We start from the raw sequence: 18,964 nt of genomic DNA, 5'->3' as shown, positions 1-18,964 counted from the left end.
TTCCTTCCTCCTTTCCTTCCCTCCTCCCTTGCCTATACTCCTTTCCTTCCTTTATTCTTTCCTTCCCTCCTCCCTTGCCTATACTCCTTTCCTTCCTTCCTTCTTTCCTTCCTTCCACATTACCAACATGATCACCTTCTATTGAGTAAAAAAATGGTCAGTAGCTTAGAATCCTACAGCTCCAAGAATGAGGCTCCAGCTGCTGCTTCAATAACAAGAGTTGGTATTTCATTGCATATTATTTTTGCACCACTCACTGGACCATGAAGGCAATGAACAGTTCGTGCAACAAAGCAAATAATTCTCTTCTGGGGCGGCTAGGTGGTGCACTGAGTAAAGCGCCAGCCCCGGAGTCAGGAGGACCTGAGTTCGGTTACGGCCTCAGGCACTTAACACCCACACAAAAAAAACTAGCCGGGGGCAGCCAGGTGGCTCAGTAAGAGCACCAGCCCCAGAGTCGGGATGACCTGGGATCAAATCTGATCTGATAACTTATCACCACACCCAGAAATAACTGGCCGTGTAACCTTGAGCAAGTTAGTTAACCCCAATTGCTTTAAAAAAAAAAAAACTAGCCGGGTATCATTGGCCAAGTTACTTAACCCCTATTTTGCCCTCCAAAAGACAAAAAACAAAACTGTATTATACTAAAGAGACACTTAAAAAAACTTTAAAAATAATAATAATAATTCCCTTCTACTCTGTTTTATAAACCAGAATCAAATACATCAGGTTTGCTTAAAGCAAGGTGCACCTGAAGCTGCCTTCATAAATTTTGCCTGGGGACTGACTTTGGGGTTTAGTAAGCCTAGATGCCTCCAAGTCACTGACCCTGAGATTAGAATGAAGAGCAGAGAGGCGGCTAGGTGGCACAGTGAAGAGAGCACCAGCCTTAGAGTCAGGAGGACCTGAGTTCAAATCTGACCTCAGACACTTAGCACAAAAATCTTGCTTTAAGCACCTTGGGCAAGTCACTTAACCCCAACTGCCCTCTAAAAAAACAAAAAATTAAAATTAAAAAAAAAAAGTGAAGAGCAGAACTGGAAGGTGGGACAAATCAGGAGTCCTTTCCCTGATGCTTCAGCACACTTCTTTTCCCACAATGAATATGTTCATACGTGTAAACATATGTTGCTGTTGTTGTTTTTAAAGAAAGTTTAGGATGGGCTATATTATTGGATTGCCTCATTTTAAACAAATCCCAATATAGTAAAGTAGACATCTGAAGGCTGTGCTTCTGACAATCTCTTACATCCAAAATAAAACCCAGAAGTAAGTCAAAAAAGGCCTCCAAATAAAGGCCACAAAGGCCACACACTAAAATTCATGTAGTTTTACTCACAAAAGAACCCATACTCATGGACTACTTACTCTTATTTTACATGGAATTTTAATAAGCCTAATTATTTGGTTTCCAAGCACACAGCAGACTAGCTGCAGTAAATTATAAGAGGGAAGGTGGGAAAAGGACAAAAACTACCACTGATGAGTACTATAAGAGTAAAAGTGAGATCTCACTATGAGGGAGGAGACAGAAAAACTGTTAGAACCAAATGCTCAACTAAAAAGGTTAACTGGTTAGGGCCACTTAATATGGGGCTGAACAGCCCCACATAATTCAACAAGCCCAAATGACATCAACATATTACGGCATAATACAATAATATTAGTGATAATAATCTTTTCCATTTATGTTGTAACTGCAGTGTTTACACAGAGTTTTCCTCACAACCAAACTGTGAGGGAGGCTTTTCGAGCATCAGCATCCCCATGTTACAAACGAGGAAAATGCAGCTCAGCAAGGCCAGAGAACCTGCCCAGAGTCACTTAGCCAGCAAAGGGCACAGACAGGATACAAACCTAGAGCTCTCCAGACTCTACGTTCCATTTCCCTTCCCCTGCACGAGGCTGCCCTTCAAACAAGCAAAGATTTCCAATATAATAAAAGTTTTGCTGCTTAGAAAGGAATGAGCTTTGGGAGAAAGTGGGCAATGCCAGGCAGAAAGGGGGGAAGAGCTGAAGAAATACCTCGAGTTGGGCAAAAAAGACTGCCCTGAGCTGCCAGAGCAGCTGGAGTGGACATCACAGTGTGCGGTCACTTGGGCCTTGGTATTTTGTAAAAGGAGAAAAATAATGAAAAGGTAGCAAGTACATCCCAAAACAAATCAGCCTAAATGAAGCAGTGACAAAAAGCATGTGTTAAGCCCCAGGGAGGCCAGCTGAGTCCTGAGGAAGCAGGCTAGTGCGTCTGGCGCCCTGGTGGCATGCCTGAATTATCCCTCCCTTCAGTCACTGCTGCAGGGGCCTAGGTCTGTCATTCATACTACTCCAGAAATGGAAAATTAAAAGCCTAGTAAAATCCAACCTAGCAAGTGTCCTCTATCTGAATTAGACCAGCTGAGCTACTATCAATTTCTGCTCCCTAGAGCCCAGCAGTATATGACACACTGACAATATTAGATAAAATTTCAATGTATGTAAAAGTCCAACTTTACAAAAAGCAAATAATTAGGAAATGACTATTCACTTCATAAAAAGAGTAACCACACTTTCTTGACAAGACAGTGAATTTAAAAATTATTTGTGCATTTAAACAGCATTTGAAAATAATTTACTCAATTTATCAGGAATATAACTATTAAAATAAATTGATACATACCTGCACATTCTATTTTCTAAAGGAGAAAAAAAAATCTGATGGGAAAATCACTGGGCCAAGTTTTGGCTGATTTGAGTTCTAGCTCCACCAGCACAACTAACTGGATATGTATGAGTTTACTCCAGTAACACGGAACCCTGTGCTGCCATTTCTTCATCTATAAAGTGGCAGCTCCCCACTGGTATCTCAGAAATAATGAGAACATAATGGAAATCTTTTAGCAAGTGAATATGAAATAGAGAGTCCAAATAATGTACTCTTCTTTTCCCCAACTGATAAATGGTAAAGGGATAGGAACAGATATCACGAATAATTAGAGAAATGCAAATTAAAAACAATTGTGAAGTACTACCTCACATCTATCACACTGGCTAACATGACAGAAAAAGAAAACAACAAATGCTGGAAGGCGATGGGGGAAAATAGATAGACTAGCGCTTTCGTTGGCAGAGCTGTGAACTGGTCTGACCCCTGTGGAGGACAATTTGGAACCCTTTCCTAAGGGCTATCAGACTGTTTGTACCCTCTGACCCAGCAATACCACTGCTAGATCTATGTACCGAAGAGATCAAAGGAAAAAGAAAAGGATTCACATGTACAAAAACATTTACAGCACGTCTTTTTGTGGTGGCAAAGGACAGCAAACTGACGGGATGCCCATCAACTGGGAGAACGGATAAAGAACGAAGGTATATGAAGGTGCTGTAATACTACTGAGGCATATACAAGACGTGATGAAGGAGAAGGCTTCAGAAAAACCTGGGAAGCCTTACGTAAGCTAATGGAAAGTGAAGTACACAGAACTAGAAGGATAATAACCTTCCCAGTAACGGCAACAGCGTAAGAATAAATAACTGAGAAAGATTTAATAACTCCAAAAACAATCCCAAAGGAATCGTGATGAAAGCTATCCACCTCCAGATGTAGAGTGGATGGGCTCAGTGTCAACTGAAGCATAGTTTTTACTTTTCCTTTTTTCTTTTCAGAACATGACTAATGCATAAATATGTTTTATATTACTTCATATGTATAATAGGCACTATAATTCTTGCCTTCTTAATGGGGAGAGGATAAGGAAACGGAGAGAATTTGGAAATGAAAATAAAAATAGAACTGGATTAATTTTAAATTTAAATTAATCTTTAAAAATACTATCCTCTTCTTGCTAAAAGCTAACAAGATCTCTGCCAGACTTGGACCACCAGAGTGTCTCCTCTAGCACAGGGCTCTGCACACAGCAAGGGCTTAATAAACGCTTATGGTACTGAAATGGCAGCTCGGGCACTTGCACCGTGCCCAGAATAGAACCTGAAGTGAGGAGTGAAGACTCACTTGCAGCATACAGAGCAATCTTGTCATTTTCCTTGTGCTTCAGAAGGTTTTCAGCATAATTCAGAAGACTGCCTTTGAACCACTCAGGCACATCAGCAATTCCCTTTGATGTATCAACAACCTGGAGAGAATGACAGTGCAAACTAAGACCCAGGAAATCATCACAGCAGTTTTCTAAGCTATCCAACTAGAAAATCAGCCAACTCATTGATCCAAAGTACTCTTTAAAAGGGATTTAAGTGTGTTAAAAACTTTCCAAATAGCCTTGAAATGAAGAGTAGACATTAATGCCAGGCATACTGAATTTTCTCCATTTCTTTTAAAGAAAATCAGCCTACTTTCCAAGTGAAAACACCAAAGGTAATCCAAGAGAACAGACTAAAAACTAAGGACTACACTCAGTGTCCAATGTAATTTTCACTGAAATTCTATTCAGTGCTGCTTCTTCAGTAACTCACAGGTTTGCTATTTTTACCAAAATATATAAGGATATAACTTTGTCAGTGTTTTGCCCACTATGAACTAACCACATCTCTGCACCACACAAAACAGATAGGGAAGTAGGGCAAGGGCTGAACCTGGGACTTTACTGGTATAGGGAACTTTCAGTGTGAGACTTCCCTCCACCCGTACGGATTAGCAACTTTTCTTCACCTTAAATCTTAGAAAGTTGCCTGGGACTAAGAGATTAAGTGACTTAGCTATCCTCACACAGCAATTAAGTGTCAGCAGGAAGACTTTAAATCCAGGTCTTTTGGACTCCAAAGCCAGCTCTCTATTCACAATATTGCACAATAACAGGAAGAATAAGCTGTGAATAACAGGTCTCCTTCCCTCAAGACCCCTGATGTAGAGTTTTGTAAAGTTATCTACATTAAGAGTAAAAACCTAGAAAAGATATACTCACCTCATCATACATACGAGAGAAGACAATTCCACTGAATTTCCAGAACTCTGCCCAGAAATCTGAGTATGACTCCACTGACCACTGATACAATTCATTATAATTGGCTAAAAGTAAAGAAATTGGAATCACTACATAAGTAAGGTTCTGTAGGAATAATTCAACACTGCAACAAGGTGCTTCATTTTTGTTGGGAGGAAGTTCATGCAATTACACTTTTGGAGAGTGTAGTTCAGTAAGAAAGAAATTTAGGAACAAAGAAAATCCAAATAAAGATACCCATAATGGATAGCTACTATTCATAGTCACCTAAAAGTGACTACGAGAGTAGTTTGTTATTTCAGAGGTCAACAATTACTAATTGGATAACAGTATTCCACTTTAGGAGAAAGACACTGGTGGAACTCAGGCTAAAGAGAATGGAATATTAAAATAGAAAAAAATAATGTAAGATAAATGGAACACCAGTTCCATTCAAATACTTCAGGGGCAGGCTCCAGCAATGGAGGAAAAAGCCTTTTGTTGACTTCAATGTAATTTCTTGAAAAGTTACTGGTAATGCCACCATACCAAGTCACCCACTAAGTTCACGGTTATGGTGAAAAGCAAACTTCACTTAAGATTCCCAAGACTTGGGTTTGATGTCCAGCTCAGACAATTACAATATGTGCTTAGGCTTAAACTTCCTGGGCTTCAGTTTCCCCATCAATGAAAATTAATTAACTTCATTTCCTAGTGACATAAAGATAAGATTAAAGCCTTTCAAAACTGTCAAGTACCACACATACATATACATGTGCAACTACTCATACTCATCACCCCTCCTCCCCTGTGAAGGACAAGTTCATCTGCTTCCAAGGTGATCAGGGCCAAGAGCTCTGACAGAACTGGATCAACCTGTACTTCAAGAATGAAGAAAGAGCTCAAACACATCGGGACAAGATGAAGCACTCTAAAGCTCTGCAGCGTCTTTGGTCCAACGAGGGCAGAATATGCTCCAGACTGGAATATGCTCTAAGAAGGCCCGTTCTTAATCAGAAAATACATAGTTAGTTACAGTAAAGAAGAAAAGGAAAAAAGGTAACTCCTAGGTCAATTACTCTGTCCATTCCACCAATCAAGTACTTATTTAATCCAAACTGTGTGCTCAGCCCTGTGCCTGAGGGTACCTGTGGACCCCAAGAGGATGTGTATAGCCTGCTCTGGACTACTTACAAACCAACCGGGAAGAAAAAAAGGAAGATCCCTGAAACAATAGGCAGCACATGATTCACAGGTAAATATTACTTTACTACAAAAATTTCACAGATACTCCCTTCACCAGTAGAGATGCCAACCCCTCCCATGACTTGCTTACTAACTCTGCCTTCGACACCAAACGGGGAGTCATAGTTGAAGCACTGGATGTCAGGACCCTGAAAGCTGTTGACAGGCTAGAGCAAGGGGTCAAATCAAAGAAGATGATATTTAATGTGGAGAAAGTAACTATGTACATAGAAGACAGTAAACCAAAGGTAAATCTCAGAGGAAGGGAGGTGGGAATGGCCTCCTACAGAAGGCAGGATCTGAGCTGAGTCCTGAAGGAAGCCAAGATGAGGGAGAACATTTCAGGCACAGGGACAGCCAATGAAAAGGCACAGTCAGTAGATGGAGTATCACATAAGCCATAGTAAGGAGGCCAGTACATCTGCCTCAGACGTGTGGAGGACTAGAAAAGTAGTAAGGGACCAGGGAGTGAGGGGCTTTAAATGCCAAATGAGGCTTTATATTTGATCCTGGAGATAACAGGAAGCCAGGGGAGTTTAGTAAATACAATACAGGCTGTGAAGGCGAAAATGAAAAGATCAGACAACAGACTGGATGTCTGGTGGAGTATGTAAAAGCGAGGAGCTGAGGATGCCACTGAGGACTCAAGGCTGAGTTACCAAGAGGATGGGGACGCTCTGGACAAATAGTAAAGTTGAAAAGGGAAGGGGTTGGGGGGCGGGGATAAATAGTTCTGCCTTAGACATGTTGGATTTTAGATTCCTAAAAAAACATCCAATGTGAAATATCCAAAAAGTCGTTGGTGACATGGGGGTGACTTAGGGAATTTGGGGCTGCATGTGTGGATCTGGGAATCATCTGCATAGGGAGGATAAAACCGAACTCCTGGAAGCTGATGAGATCTACAAGTGAAATAGCACAGAGAAGAAAAAGAAGAATGTTCAGGACAGACTCTTGGGGTCACCGACTGTTAGTGGCTGTGACTTGCAAAAAAATCTGAGAAAGCATGGTCGGGCAATGAGGAGGAGAATCAGAAAAGAGCAGCCACAGAATACCAAGGAGCAGAGAAGGTCCGGGGCAGCTGGTGGTGCCACGGTGCACACAGCACCAGGCCTGCAGTCAGGAAGACTCATTCTCCTGAGTTCAACTGTGGCCTCAGACACTGACGAGCTGTGTGAGCCTGGGTGAGTCACTTAACCCTCAGTTTCCTCACATGTAATAAATGAGCTGGAGAAGGAAATAACAAACCATCCCAGTATCTGTCCAAAAAAAAAACCTAAAAGGGGTCACAGAGAACCAGACACAATGGAAAATGAATGAACAACAAAAGAGAATATCCAAGAGTGGATGGTATCAAATGCTTCCAAGAAGTCAAAAAGGATCAGGATTAAGAAAAGGCCATTAAAATTTGGCAATCAAACGATTACTGGTAAATTGAAAGAGAACCGTTCTCAGTTGAAAAATGAGGTCAGAAGCCAAGAAGAAGATGGAAGGCATAGAAGCAAGTGAGAGAAAAGAGGTGAAGCACCTAGTGTAAGAGTCAGCTTTCTTGAAGATTTTAGTTGAGAAGGGAGGAGAGGCACAGGACCAAAGCTACAGGGAATGAGCGAGTCAAGCAGATGTGTTTCAGCATGGAGGCCAGGATCACCAACTAAACGTAGGACAAACACATTCGAAGGAAAGAGGCTTTCAGTGAGGGAAACCTTAACAAGTTATCTTGTGTGACACTTCACAAGGGTAGAAAAAAATATTTTAAATGTCTATAAACGACCTGGATAAAGGCATAAATCACATGCTTATCACATTTTTGGCCGACATATAACTAGGGTAGTTAAAAGCCAGGATCCAAAAAATTTTCAACAGGTTAGAATATTGTGATGCATGTAAAATTTCACACTTGAAATTAAAAAAAACCTTCACAAGTAAAAGACAAGAGAAACATAGCCAGATACTAGTGTGCCTGAAAAGATCTACGAGTTTTAGACTGGACTACAAGTTCAATACAAATTAAGTAGGAAAAGAAATTGAAACTGGAAACTGAGGGCCTCGGTTCGAATCTCTGCTCCGCTACTTCCATCCTGTTACTTCAACCTCTCTGGGCCTGTTTCCTCATCTATAAAAGGAAGGAGTGAGTTCAGATGGTCTCAAAGGTTCCATCCAGTTCTAAATCCCATGAGCAGGTGCACCAAGTAGAGAGCTGTGCTACTCATTTTAAGAAGGGCCTGTGGCATTATGTAGCTAGAATGAGGCTACAGTTTCCAAGAGCCCCCCAAGACAGAACACAGCACAAGGGAGTCAGCAGAGACAAAGCGAACCAAGCCAGTGCTGTTGAGAAGAAACAGTCACAGGGAGCAGTGAGAGAGAATGGAAACAGGTCAGGCTAGCTGGGATTCCTGACAGATGCGGGCCCTAAAGTGCACAGAGGCCCAGTGGTTCTTATAGGTTCTTACCAAGATCAAGCAGCACTAGAAACTGTGAGGAGCAGGAAACCTGGACCTGCTGCCCAGGTCTTGGGGGGTTGGGGAGGAGGGAGTTTCTTGTGAATTGGGTTACTGTAGGCTCTACTCTGATGGGGTAATTCAGAAGATCTGAGCCTCCCAGGTAAACTACAGATAAGCAGAGTAGTATACCTTTCCCTCAAATAGATCATATGGATAAGCAGGCAAGTATCCAAGCACAGAAATAGGATGGCAAAGAGTATTTGTATTTTGTCATATGAAGACTGGTTGAAGGAACTGAGGGCCTTTGACCCACTAAAGACTTAACGGGACACATAACAGCTCTTCAGGGCAAGTACTTGGAAAACTGCCACATACATTATAAAATATTTGGGAATCTACTTGCCAAAACAAACCCAGTAAGTAATTGTGTCCATAAAAACAATTACAAACACTTTTCACACAAATAAAGTCAGATCTAAATAACTGGAAAAACATCAGTTGCTCATGGCTAGGTCGAGCTAATATAATAAAAATGACAACTTTACCTAAATAAATTTACCTATTTAGTGCTATACCAATCAATCTACCAAAAAAATTATTTATGGAGCTAGAAAAAAGTTACAAAGTTCATCTGGAAGAATAAAACGTCCAGAATATCAAAGGAATTAATGAAAAGAAATGCTAGAGAAGGTGGCCTAGCCATACCAGATTTTAAACTGTATTATAAAGCAGCAGTCTTCAAAACTACTTGTTTCTGGATGAGAAATAGAGTAGTGAGTGGATCAGTGGAATAGAACAGGTACATGAAACACAGTAGTCAATGACTATAGTAATCTTCTATTTGATAAACCCAAAGACTCCAGCTTCCGGGATAAGAATTTACTATTTGACAAAAACTGCTGGGAAAACTGGAAAAACTGTCACATAGCAATAGTTCAGCTTGGGCCCAGGGGCAAAACTAGGTAGAAGTCACCAAGAGGTAAATTTAAACTTGATGTGAGGTAAAACTTTTTAACAATTAGAGCCTTCCACAGGTGGAATGCTCTGCCCTAGAAGACAGTATGATGAAGCTAGGAAGCAGAATGGATGGTGCCCTTTCAAATCAGAGTCAGGAAGACTCTAAGTTTAAATCCCACCTCAGACACTCCCTAGCTGTGTGACCCTGGGCAACTCCCTTAACCTTTGCCTGTCTCTGTCTCCCCATCTGTAAAACGGGGATGATAAAAGCACCTGCCTCACAGGGTTGTTGGGAGGTTAATGAGATCATATTTGTAAAGTGCTTTGCAAATCTAAAGCACTACACAAATACTACCTATAATATTACCATCATGCCTCCTCATTGACTGGAGGTTTTCAATCAAAGGCTAACTGACCACTCCTCAAGCAGCTGGTAGAAGAGATTCTTTATTCAAACCCAGGTGGCCCTAAACAACTTTTATAAAATGTACTGCACACCCCCACTAGGGAAGGCCTTCCTCTTCCTCTGCACCTCTGTGAAATCCTCTTTCTCCAGACTTTCAGAGGCCCAACTCCCAATTTCATGAAATAACCAATCTGCCTACCATCTTGTCTCCTGATTATCTGTATTGTCTGCACCATTCATTTAACATATAGCACTTCCTACCTAATGCTTTCATTTATGTGTATGTGTTTCTATTTACAAACTCTATATATGGCCCTCCAAAATCTGGTTCAGCCTTCCTATCACTCCCCTCCACACACTCTCGATTCCACCCAAACTATCCTATTAGCTGTTCCCAGAAGCTGACATGGTGTTATCCATCTCCAACTTTTAAAATTCTTATCCTTCTTCAAAACTCAGCTCCAGTGCCCAGAGAAGGCTTTACTGATTTCTCTTACCTCCTTAAATGTTCTTTTCTATGAATCTCTTCTTTGCCTCCCTCACACCCTGCCCTATACACTAATCCAGGTATGCTTACATCTGACCTGGTAGAACATGATCTATTTAAGGGAAAGGTGTACGCTCCTCTGTGAATCTCCAGCCTCTAGGACACTACCTAATACATACTTCAGGCTTATCCCCCACAATGTCTTCCCCATAGTAGGGGTTCAATGTACATTTGTTGATTACTGAATAGGGAAAAGGGGTCATCTTGCCAGTTTCCAAAGAAAAGAGCAATCTGAGACTAGCCTTATTATATGGCCCCCTAATTACATACAGTGCTAGGGTCATAGAGCACTTTCCCTACAGCCCCCTGGAAGAATACTGTCAGACACATCTACTCAGCTGGAATGTTTTCAGGGAGGAAAAAGGTTGAGAGGATGCACTGACAGCAAACCAGACTTAGGGAAGGTAAACATAAAGAAAAGCCATCGGACTGCATGGGTGTGACTGAATCCTCTCCTTCTGCATGTCAATGAAACAAGCATTACCAACAGAAGGTGGAGCCTATGGCTCTTGGAGTCTTACTTAAGGCAGGGGTGAGGATCATGGAGTTAAGGCCCCATGTGGTCTTCTAAATCCTTAAGTGCAGCCTTCTAATTGAATCCAAATTTTTTTTTATAAAATTCAGCCAGAATAGCTGGTCACGCACAGGATGGGTCCTGATTCTCTAGCTCTAAAAAGCCAAAATGAGGATGGTACAAAAACCAGAATGGTCTAGATCAGAGGTATCAAACTTCAGGGAGAAGTGGCCCCTACTCCCGAGTGTGGCCAGAACAAGATTAAAATGTAACTGGGAAACAATAAAATAACAAAAAATGCAATAAAACACAGATAATATTACATTTTAAAATTAAATCAATACGAAGCCCACAGGGATTCTTCTGTACAGATTAGTAGCCCCTCTTTTCTATCCAAGTTTTACACCACTGGTCTGGATTCTAATGTTAGGAAGTTTCCATTTGTGGGAACTCTTCAAGCAAAGGTTTGAAGGCAGGAAATAACGGGAAACAGTGGTGTCATCTCTGCAAGGCCCTGTATTGACTCAGAAAACCACAAGTTAATTACATTATCTACCTTGTATTGTATTTTTATTTCATTATTAAATATTTCCCGATGACATTTTGATCTGGTTCTGGTCCAGGCAGCCCTTGGGAGTTCTGATGGCTTCAGATGGGCTCAGTTCCAGTTTGACTTCTCAGCTATAGAGAATTCCTTCTCTGATAGGAATAGGGCTCTTTCAAGTCACCCACAAAAATCCCTCCCAGGTCTGTGATTTAGGTCCCAACTTCCAACTCCAACCAGCAGCAGAGTATTGCATATCCCCATCCCAAAGGGTGGTTGGCAAAGTATTTTGTCTAGGTAGCCTTCCCCCCACCCCCCACTTGGGAAACCTGAACCACACTCAGAAATGAATGACTATTGCCAATGGCATGTGTGAAACAGGGCATGATGGAAAGAACCCTGAATCTGGAATCTAGGTACCCATACTTTAATCCTGGTTCTGCTATTTAACTTGGGTGATGCCAGAGAGTTCTCTTCCCCTCTCACAGGCAGTTTCTTCCTCTAAAAATGAGGGGTTCCCTCCCAACTATAAATCCCATGATCTTTATGGACGCCATATATAATAAAATGGGAAAAGCATTGAATGCTGTAAAATAAGGGGCTGGACTAGGTCATTTCAAGTTCTGAAATTCAATCACTAAAGCAGGGGTGGAGAACCTGGAACCTGGAGGATACATGAGACCCTAAAGGTCCTCAAGAACAGCCCTTTGACTGAATCCAAACAACTCGGAACAAATCCCCTCAATAAAAGGATTTGTTCTATAAAACTAGGAATCAATCAAAAGGCTGCACCCAAGGACCTAGAAAACCACATGTGGCCTGGAGGCTGCAGGTTCCCCACGCCTACAGAGGATCCTAAGTCCAAAGTGACAGGCAAGTCTGCATAAGAAGGCACATTTATGGAATGCCAGAGGAGGGAAGGAGGCCCCAAATCCCGGCCTCTCTGGCTCCCTCATCCATCACCAGCAGGGGGCAGCTGAAGGGCGGGGCTCCTTCCCAAACTCCAGGGCCCGTCCTCACCCGGGGCAGCACCGACCAGGGAAGGATGCGGAGGCTCGGGGTTCACGGGGCTCCTGGGCTGGGGAATGGGTGGGGAGGGGACAACAAAAACAGCTGCCCAAGCCCAATGTGTGGACACGTGCGCTTCCTCCTGTCTGGAGAGGGCCCACGGGAGGGGAAACTGAGGCACGGAGCCAGTGCTTTTTCAAACACACCCCTATCTCTGGTCCCTCCCACACACAACTCCTCTCTCCAACCCCTCCCTGCACTGACAGAGGGGTAAACTGAGGCACAGAGGGGGGGTTCTCCACCTACACCCTTCCCCCCTCGTTGACAGGAGGGTAAACTGAGGAGCAGAGGGCGGGGCTCTCCACCTACGCCCCCTCCCCCTCGATGATTGGAGCGGTAAGGAGAGGCCCCCCGCCCCGGCCCGGCCCGGCCCCTCACCCAGCGCGGGCCCGCGGCCGCAGCGCACGGCCGCCCGGAAGCGGTCCATCTGCGCGTTCCTCTTGCCGTCGGGCTCCCACATCACCTGCGCCTCCATGATCTCCTCGTGCCCGGCCCGCGCCTCCTTGGACATGGCTGCGGCTCCGGGGCCGGGCCCGGAGGCAGCGGCGGCAAGGGCCGGGAGGAGGGCGGCCGGGGCCGGGGTCGCGCGCCCTCCCTCCCTCGCGCACGCCCCCTTCACAGGCGGGCACCGGCAAGAGCGCCGCGTGCGCGCGTCCGAGCGTGCGTGCGCGCCCCGGCAGGGCCCCCGCGCCGGCTTCTCCCGGATCTGGGCAGCGGCCGCGGCTGCTGCGGGAGCGGAGGGTACTAGGGCTGAGCGCGCGAACAGCAGGAGCGTACGTCCCGCCGGACGTCCCAGAGCCAAATGAGCTGAGTCCTTCCGCCGCCCTCCTCAAAGCGGCCCTCCGCCCCGCCCCGCCCCGCCCCACCCCCAAGGGCCGATGGCTCCGCCCTCTGGCTGCTGGCCCCGCCCGCTAACCTTCGCTCAGATACTCAGACCGACGTAACCTTCCGCCACCTGTCTGCCAGGGCGGAAAAAGAGTGCTCCCAAACGTCTTGCCCTGTCCTGCCCCGCCCCGGCTCAGGCCAAGGATGCCCTTCTCGGTCCATTGTGCCCCAGCTTCCCAGGGAGAAAGAATAATATTTCTCATATCTAGAGCTCCTTCCAAAATTAAAGAAACAATTCACCTTCATAAAGTAGGTTAGTCTTGATTAATAATAATAGCTAGTAGCACTTTAAGGTTTACAAAGTGCTTTGTAAATATTATCTTCATTCGGTAGGCGAAGACCTGGATTCGAGTCTCCTCTCTGAAACATAGTAGCTATGCGACCTTAGGCAAATCACTTAACCTCCATCTCCTGTTCAATGATAATAACAGCCCTCCCTCCAAGGATTGTTGTGATGATTAAATGAGATACTGGCAAACCTTCAAGGGCCATAGAAATAATAGTTAACACCTCTTACCTCCGAGGGTTGTTCTGATGAAAATAAATGGGAAAATATATGTAAAGTTTGTGTATTGCATATAATATTTGAAAATATGTATAAAATGTTATAGCCCAAAGGGCTATAAAACTACATACATACCCTTTGACCCAGCAGTGCCACTCCTAGGTCAGTATCCCAAAGGGATCATAAAAATGGGAAAAGGACCCACATATGCAAAAATATTTATATCAGCTTTTTGTGTGGCCAAGAATTGGAAATTGAGGGGATGTCCATCAATTTGGGAAGGGCTGAACAAGTTATAGTATGTGAATATAATGGAATACTATTGTTCCGTAAGAAATGATGAGCAAACAGATTTCAGAAAAACTGGGAAAGACTTACATGAACGGATGCAAAGTGAAATGAGCAGAACCAGGAAACTATTGTACCCAGTAACAGCAACATTGCTCAATGATGTATTGTGAATGATTTAGCTCTTCTCAACAACACAATGATCCAAGATAATTCCAAAGGACTCATGATGGAAAATGCCATCCACATCCAGAGAAAGAACTATGGACTCTGAATGTAGATCAAAGCAGACTATTTTCTCACATTCTTTATTTTTCTTATGTTGTTTTTTAACTTTTGGTCTGTTTCTTCTTTCACAATATGACTAATATGGAAATGTGTTTATATGTATATGTAATGTGTATGTGTGTGTGACCTGTTGGGGTTTAGACTCTGCCCGCCCTGCTGATGCCAAAAGCTGTTGCAGTTAAATGATGTATTATGGTAAAACCATCTCAAAGAATTCAGTCAGACCACCTCTAATCCAAATATAGGCATTTATTGAGATCCTCCAAGAGGAACCAGCAATTTCAGAGAAAACCAGATGAATTTTTATAGGGTAAAGAAGCAATTACATGGGCGGCCAGGTAGCACAGTGAGTAAGAGCACCGGCTCCAGTGTTGAGAAGACCGGGAGATCGAATCCCGGGCTCAGACACTTAGCACCCACCCAGAAACACCTGGCCGTGTAACCTTGAGCAAGTTACTTAACCCCAATTGCTTAGGGGTGGCCAGATGGCTCAGTGAGTAAGAGCACCGGCTCCAGTGTCGGGATGACCTGGATCAAATCCGGGCTCAGATACTCAGCACCACACCCAGAAATATACTGGCCCTGTAACCTTGAGCAAGTTACTTAACCCCGATTGCTTAAAAAAAAAAAAAGAAGAAGCAATTACATACTAAATCAGGAAGAGATAAAACAGAGAAAGAAAATTATAGACCAATCTCCCTCATGAATATAGATGCAAAAATTCTAAATAAAATACTAGCAAAAAGACTACAGCAACTTATCTCAAGAATAATACACTTTGATCAGGTAGGATTTATTCCAGGAATGCAAGGATGGTTTAATATTAGGAAAACCATCAGTATAATTGATCATATCAACAATAAAACTAGCAGAAACCACATGATCATCTCAATAGATGCAGAAAAGGCTTTTGACAAAATACAACATCCATTCCTATTAAAAACATTAGAAAGTATAGGAATAAATGGAGCCTTCCTTAAAATAATAGGTAGCATTATTTAAAGCCATCAGCCAGTATTATATGTAATGGGGAGAAGCTAGAAGCATTTCCCATAAGATCAGGGGTGAAACAAGGGTGTCCACTATCACCCCTCTTATTCAACCTAGTACTAGAAATGTTAGCAGTAGCAATTAGAGAAGAAAAAGAAATCAAAGGAATCAAATTAGGCAAAGAAGAGACCAAGAAGAGACTCTTTGCAGAGGATATGATGATATACTTAGAGAATCCTAGAGAATCAAGTAAAAAACTACTTGAGACAATAAATAAATTTGACAAAGTTGCAGGATATAAAATAAACCCACATAAATCCTCAGCATTCCTATATATTTCCAATGAAATTCAACAGCAAGAGATAGAAAGAGAAATCCCATTTAAAGTTACTGTAGACATTGGGAATTACTGCCAAAACAAACCCAGGACCTGTATGATCATAACTACACAACACTTTTCACACAAATAAAGTCAGATCTAACTAATTGGAAAAATATCAATTGCTTGTGGCTAGGTCGAGCTAATATAATAAAAATGACAATTTTACCTAAATTAAATTATATATTTAGTGCCATACCAATTAATTTACCAAAAAACTACTTTATAGAGCTAGAAAAAATAGTAACAAAATTCATTTGGAAGAATAAACGGTCCAGAATATCAAGGGAATTAATGAAAAGAAATGCTAGGGAAGGTGGCCTAGCTATACCAGATTTCAATCTGTATTACAAAGCAGCAGTCATCAAAACTACTTGGTACTGGCTGAGGAATAGAGGAGTGGATCAATGGAATAGATTAGGCACACGAGATTCAGAAGTCAATGACTATAGTAATTTGTTTGATAAACCTCCAGACCCTGGTTTTTGGGATAAGAACTCACTATTTGACAAAAACTGCTGGGAAAACTGGAATATAGTATGGCAGAAACAGGGCATAGACCTTTATCTAACACCATATACCAAAATCAAGTCTAAATGGGTGAATGATCTAAATATAAAGGTTGATACTGTAAGCAGTCTCCTAAAACAAGGAATAGTTTACCTATCAGACTTGTGCAGAGGGAAAGACTTTATGACTAAACAAGAATTATAAAACATTATAAAATGTAAAATGGATAATTTTGACTACATGAAATTGAAAAGTTTCTGTACAAACAAAGCCAATGTAACCAAGATTAAGAGGGAGGTGGGAAATTGGGAAAGAATCTTTACAACCTATGTCTCTGACAAAGGACTCATTTCTAAAATATACAGAGAATTGAGTCAAATTTATAAGAATACAAGTCATTCCCCAATTGATAAATGGTCAAAGGATATGAACAGGCAGTTTTCAGAGAAAGAAATTAAAGCTATCTATAAGCACATGAAGAAATGTTCTAATTCACTATCGATTAGAGAAATGCAAATCAAAACAACTCTGAGGTACCACATCTCACCAGTCAGATTGGCTAAGATGACAAAACAGGAAAATGACAAATGCTAAAGAGGATGTGGGCAAATTGGAACACTAATGCATTGCTGGTGGAGTTGTGAACTAATCCAGCCTTTCTGGAGAGCAATCTGGAATTATGCCCAAAGGGCTATAAATACTTTCATACCCTTTGATCCAGCAATACCACTCCTAGGGTTATATCCCAAAGAAATCATAGAAATGGGAGAAAGACCCATATGTACAAAAATGTTTATAGCAGCTCTTTTTGTGGTAGCAAAGAATTGGAAATTAAGGGGGTGCCCATCAATTGGGGAATGGCTGAACAAGTTGTGGTATATGCATGTTATGGAATACTGTTGTGCTATAAGAAACGAGGAGCAGATGGTCTTCATATTTACCTGGAGAGGCTTAAAAGAACTGATGCTAAGTGAGAAGAGTAGGACCAGGAGAAATTTGTACACAATTACAGACACAACGTATGTGTGATGACCAACTTTGATAGACTGGACTCTTCTCAGCAATGCAGTGATATAAGTCAATGCCAAAAGACTCATGATGGAGAGAAATATGTGCATCCAGAGAAAGAACTAGAAAGAACTAAGTTTATATCCAGGTGGAAGCAAAATGCCTGATCTTTTTCCTTCTCTTATTTGGTTTTATGTCCTCTTTACCATTTTTCATTCCAGCTGGTACAATCCGTCCTTATAACCTGACTAATGTATAATGTGAAAGTATTTACAGATCCTATACTTGAATATAAGCCGCCATGGGGGGGTGGGGGGGAGAGGAAAGAGAGGGGGACAAAATGTGAAACTCAAGGAATTGTGGAATTGAATCCTGTAAACTAAAAAGAAACAAACAAATTAATAAAAAAAATTTTAAAAAGAAGCAATTACATAACATAAATTATGAGTATTAAAAAGACAGGAGGGGCTTGTTAAGGGATTAGGTAATGGGGGAGGGGCCCCAGCCCCAATGGAACTGCACATGCGATAACCCACAACGCATACAGAAAAACCCATTTGCGGGGATATGTATGTATGATAATGATATTATAATAAGCCTCTCCATGTCATAAGTTCACTCTAGGTCAGTTGTTTCTATCAGTGCTCAGGTGCCTACTTAGACAAAGTCCCTTCTCTTCTTTTGGGCTCCACATCCTGCTTGAGCATCCTGGTGGTTCTGCTTTCTGATTGGCTGGCTCTTGTGGTCCTGTCTGAGATTGGATGGAAGTGGTTATGGTTGAGTACATGGACACACCTGCTGTTTCTGTGAGAAATATGAGTTCATGGACACACCTGTTGGCCTAGTGAGGCATATATGAAGAAGTCAGAATATTGGGACTAGGGGCAACTTTATTAGGATTCCATCATAATCGATATCAAATTGCTTGCCACTTCAGGGAGAGGATGGGGAGGGAGGGAGAAAAATTTGGAACTGAAAACACAATTTTGATGAATGTTCAAAATTGTCTTTACGCGTAATTGGAAAAATAAACTTTTTTTAAAAGAGGAAAAAGAAAATCTATGTAAAGTGCTTTGCAAACCTTAAAGTGCTATAGAAATGCTAGCAATAATATCAGTGATATTCACAATATTAATGTTAAATAATGATAAGATTAGAAATAATAATAGCACCATTTACCTCCCATGATTGTTATGATTATAAAATGAGAGAATGTGTGGAAAGCACTTTGTAAACCTTAAAGTGCCATAAAAATGCTAACTAGAGGCAGCTAGATGGCTCATTGAATAGAGAGCTGGAGCTGGAGTCACACACAGCTGTGTGATCCTGGGCAAGTCACTTCACTCTTTGCCTCTGTTTCCTCATCTGTAAAACAAGCTGGAGAAGGAAATGCAAACCACTCCATGCCAAGAGAAGCCCAGATGAAGTCATGAAAAAGTCAAACACAACTGAACAACTCGAAATGTTAGCTCT

At 42.1% G+C, this 18,964-nt stretch overlaps 1 protein-coding gene across 1 annotated transcript in view; it reads right to left on the bottom strand.

Moving 5' to 3' along the window:
* LOC138159563 (acetoacetyl-CoA synthetase) overlaps nucleotides 1–13,251 on the bottom strand; it is a 75,848-nt gene extending 62,597 nt beyond the window's left edge. Inside the window, exons 1-3 of the mRNA XM_069086156.1 lie at nucleotides 13,017–13,251; nucleotides 4,899–5,002; nucleotides 3,992–4,112 (exon numbers count right to left, since the gene is read on the bottom strand). Of these exons, the coding sequence (XP_068942257.1) occupies nucleotides 3,992–4,112; nucleotides 4,899–5,002; nucleotides 13,017–13,149 (358 nt within the window). The 5' untranslated portion in view covers nucleotides 13,150–13,251. The remainder of the gene's footprint in view (nucleotides 1–3,991; nucleotides 4,113–4,898; nucleotides 5,003–13,016) is intronic.
* Nucleotides 13,252–18,964: the final 5,713 nt, after the last annotated feature.

This window comes from Petaurus breviceps, unplaced genomic scaffold, assembly GCF_028583685.1.
Source record: "Petaurus breviceps papuanus isolate PSGF00001 unplaced genomic scaffold, PetGlider_PUasm1.0 100, whole genome shotgun sequence".
NCBI lineage: Eukaryota > Metazoa > Chordata > Mammalia > Diprotodontia > Petauridae > Petaurus > Petaurus breviceps.
This window is presented reverse-complemented; position numbering and strand designations above follow the sequence as displayed.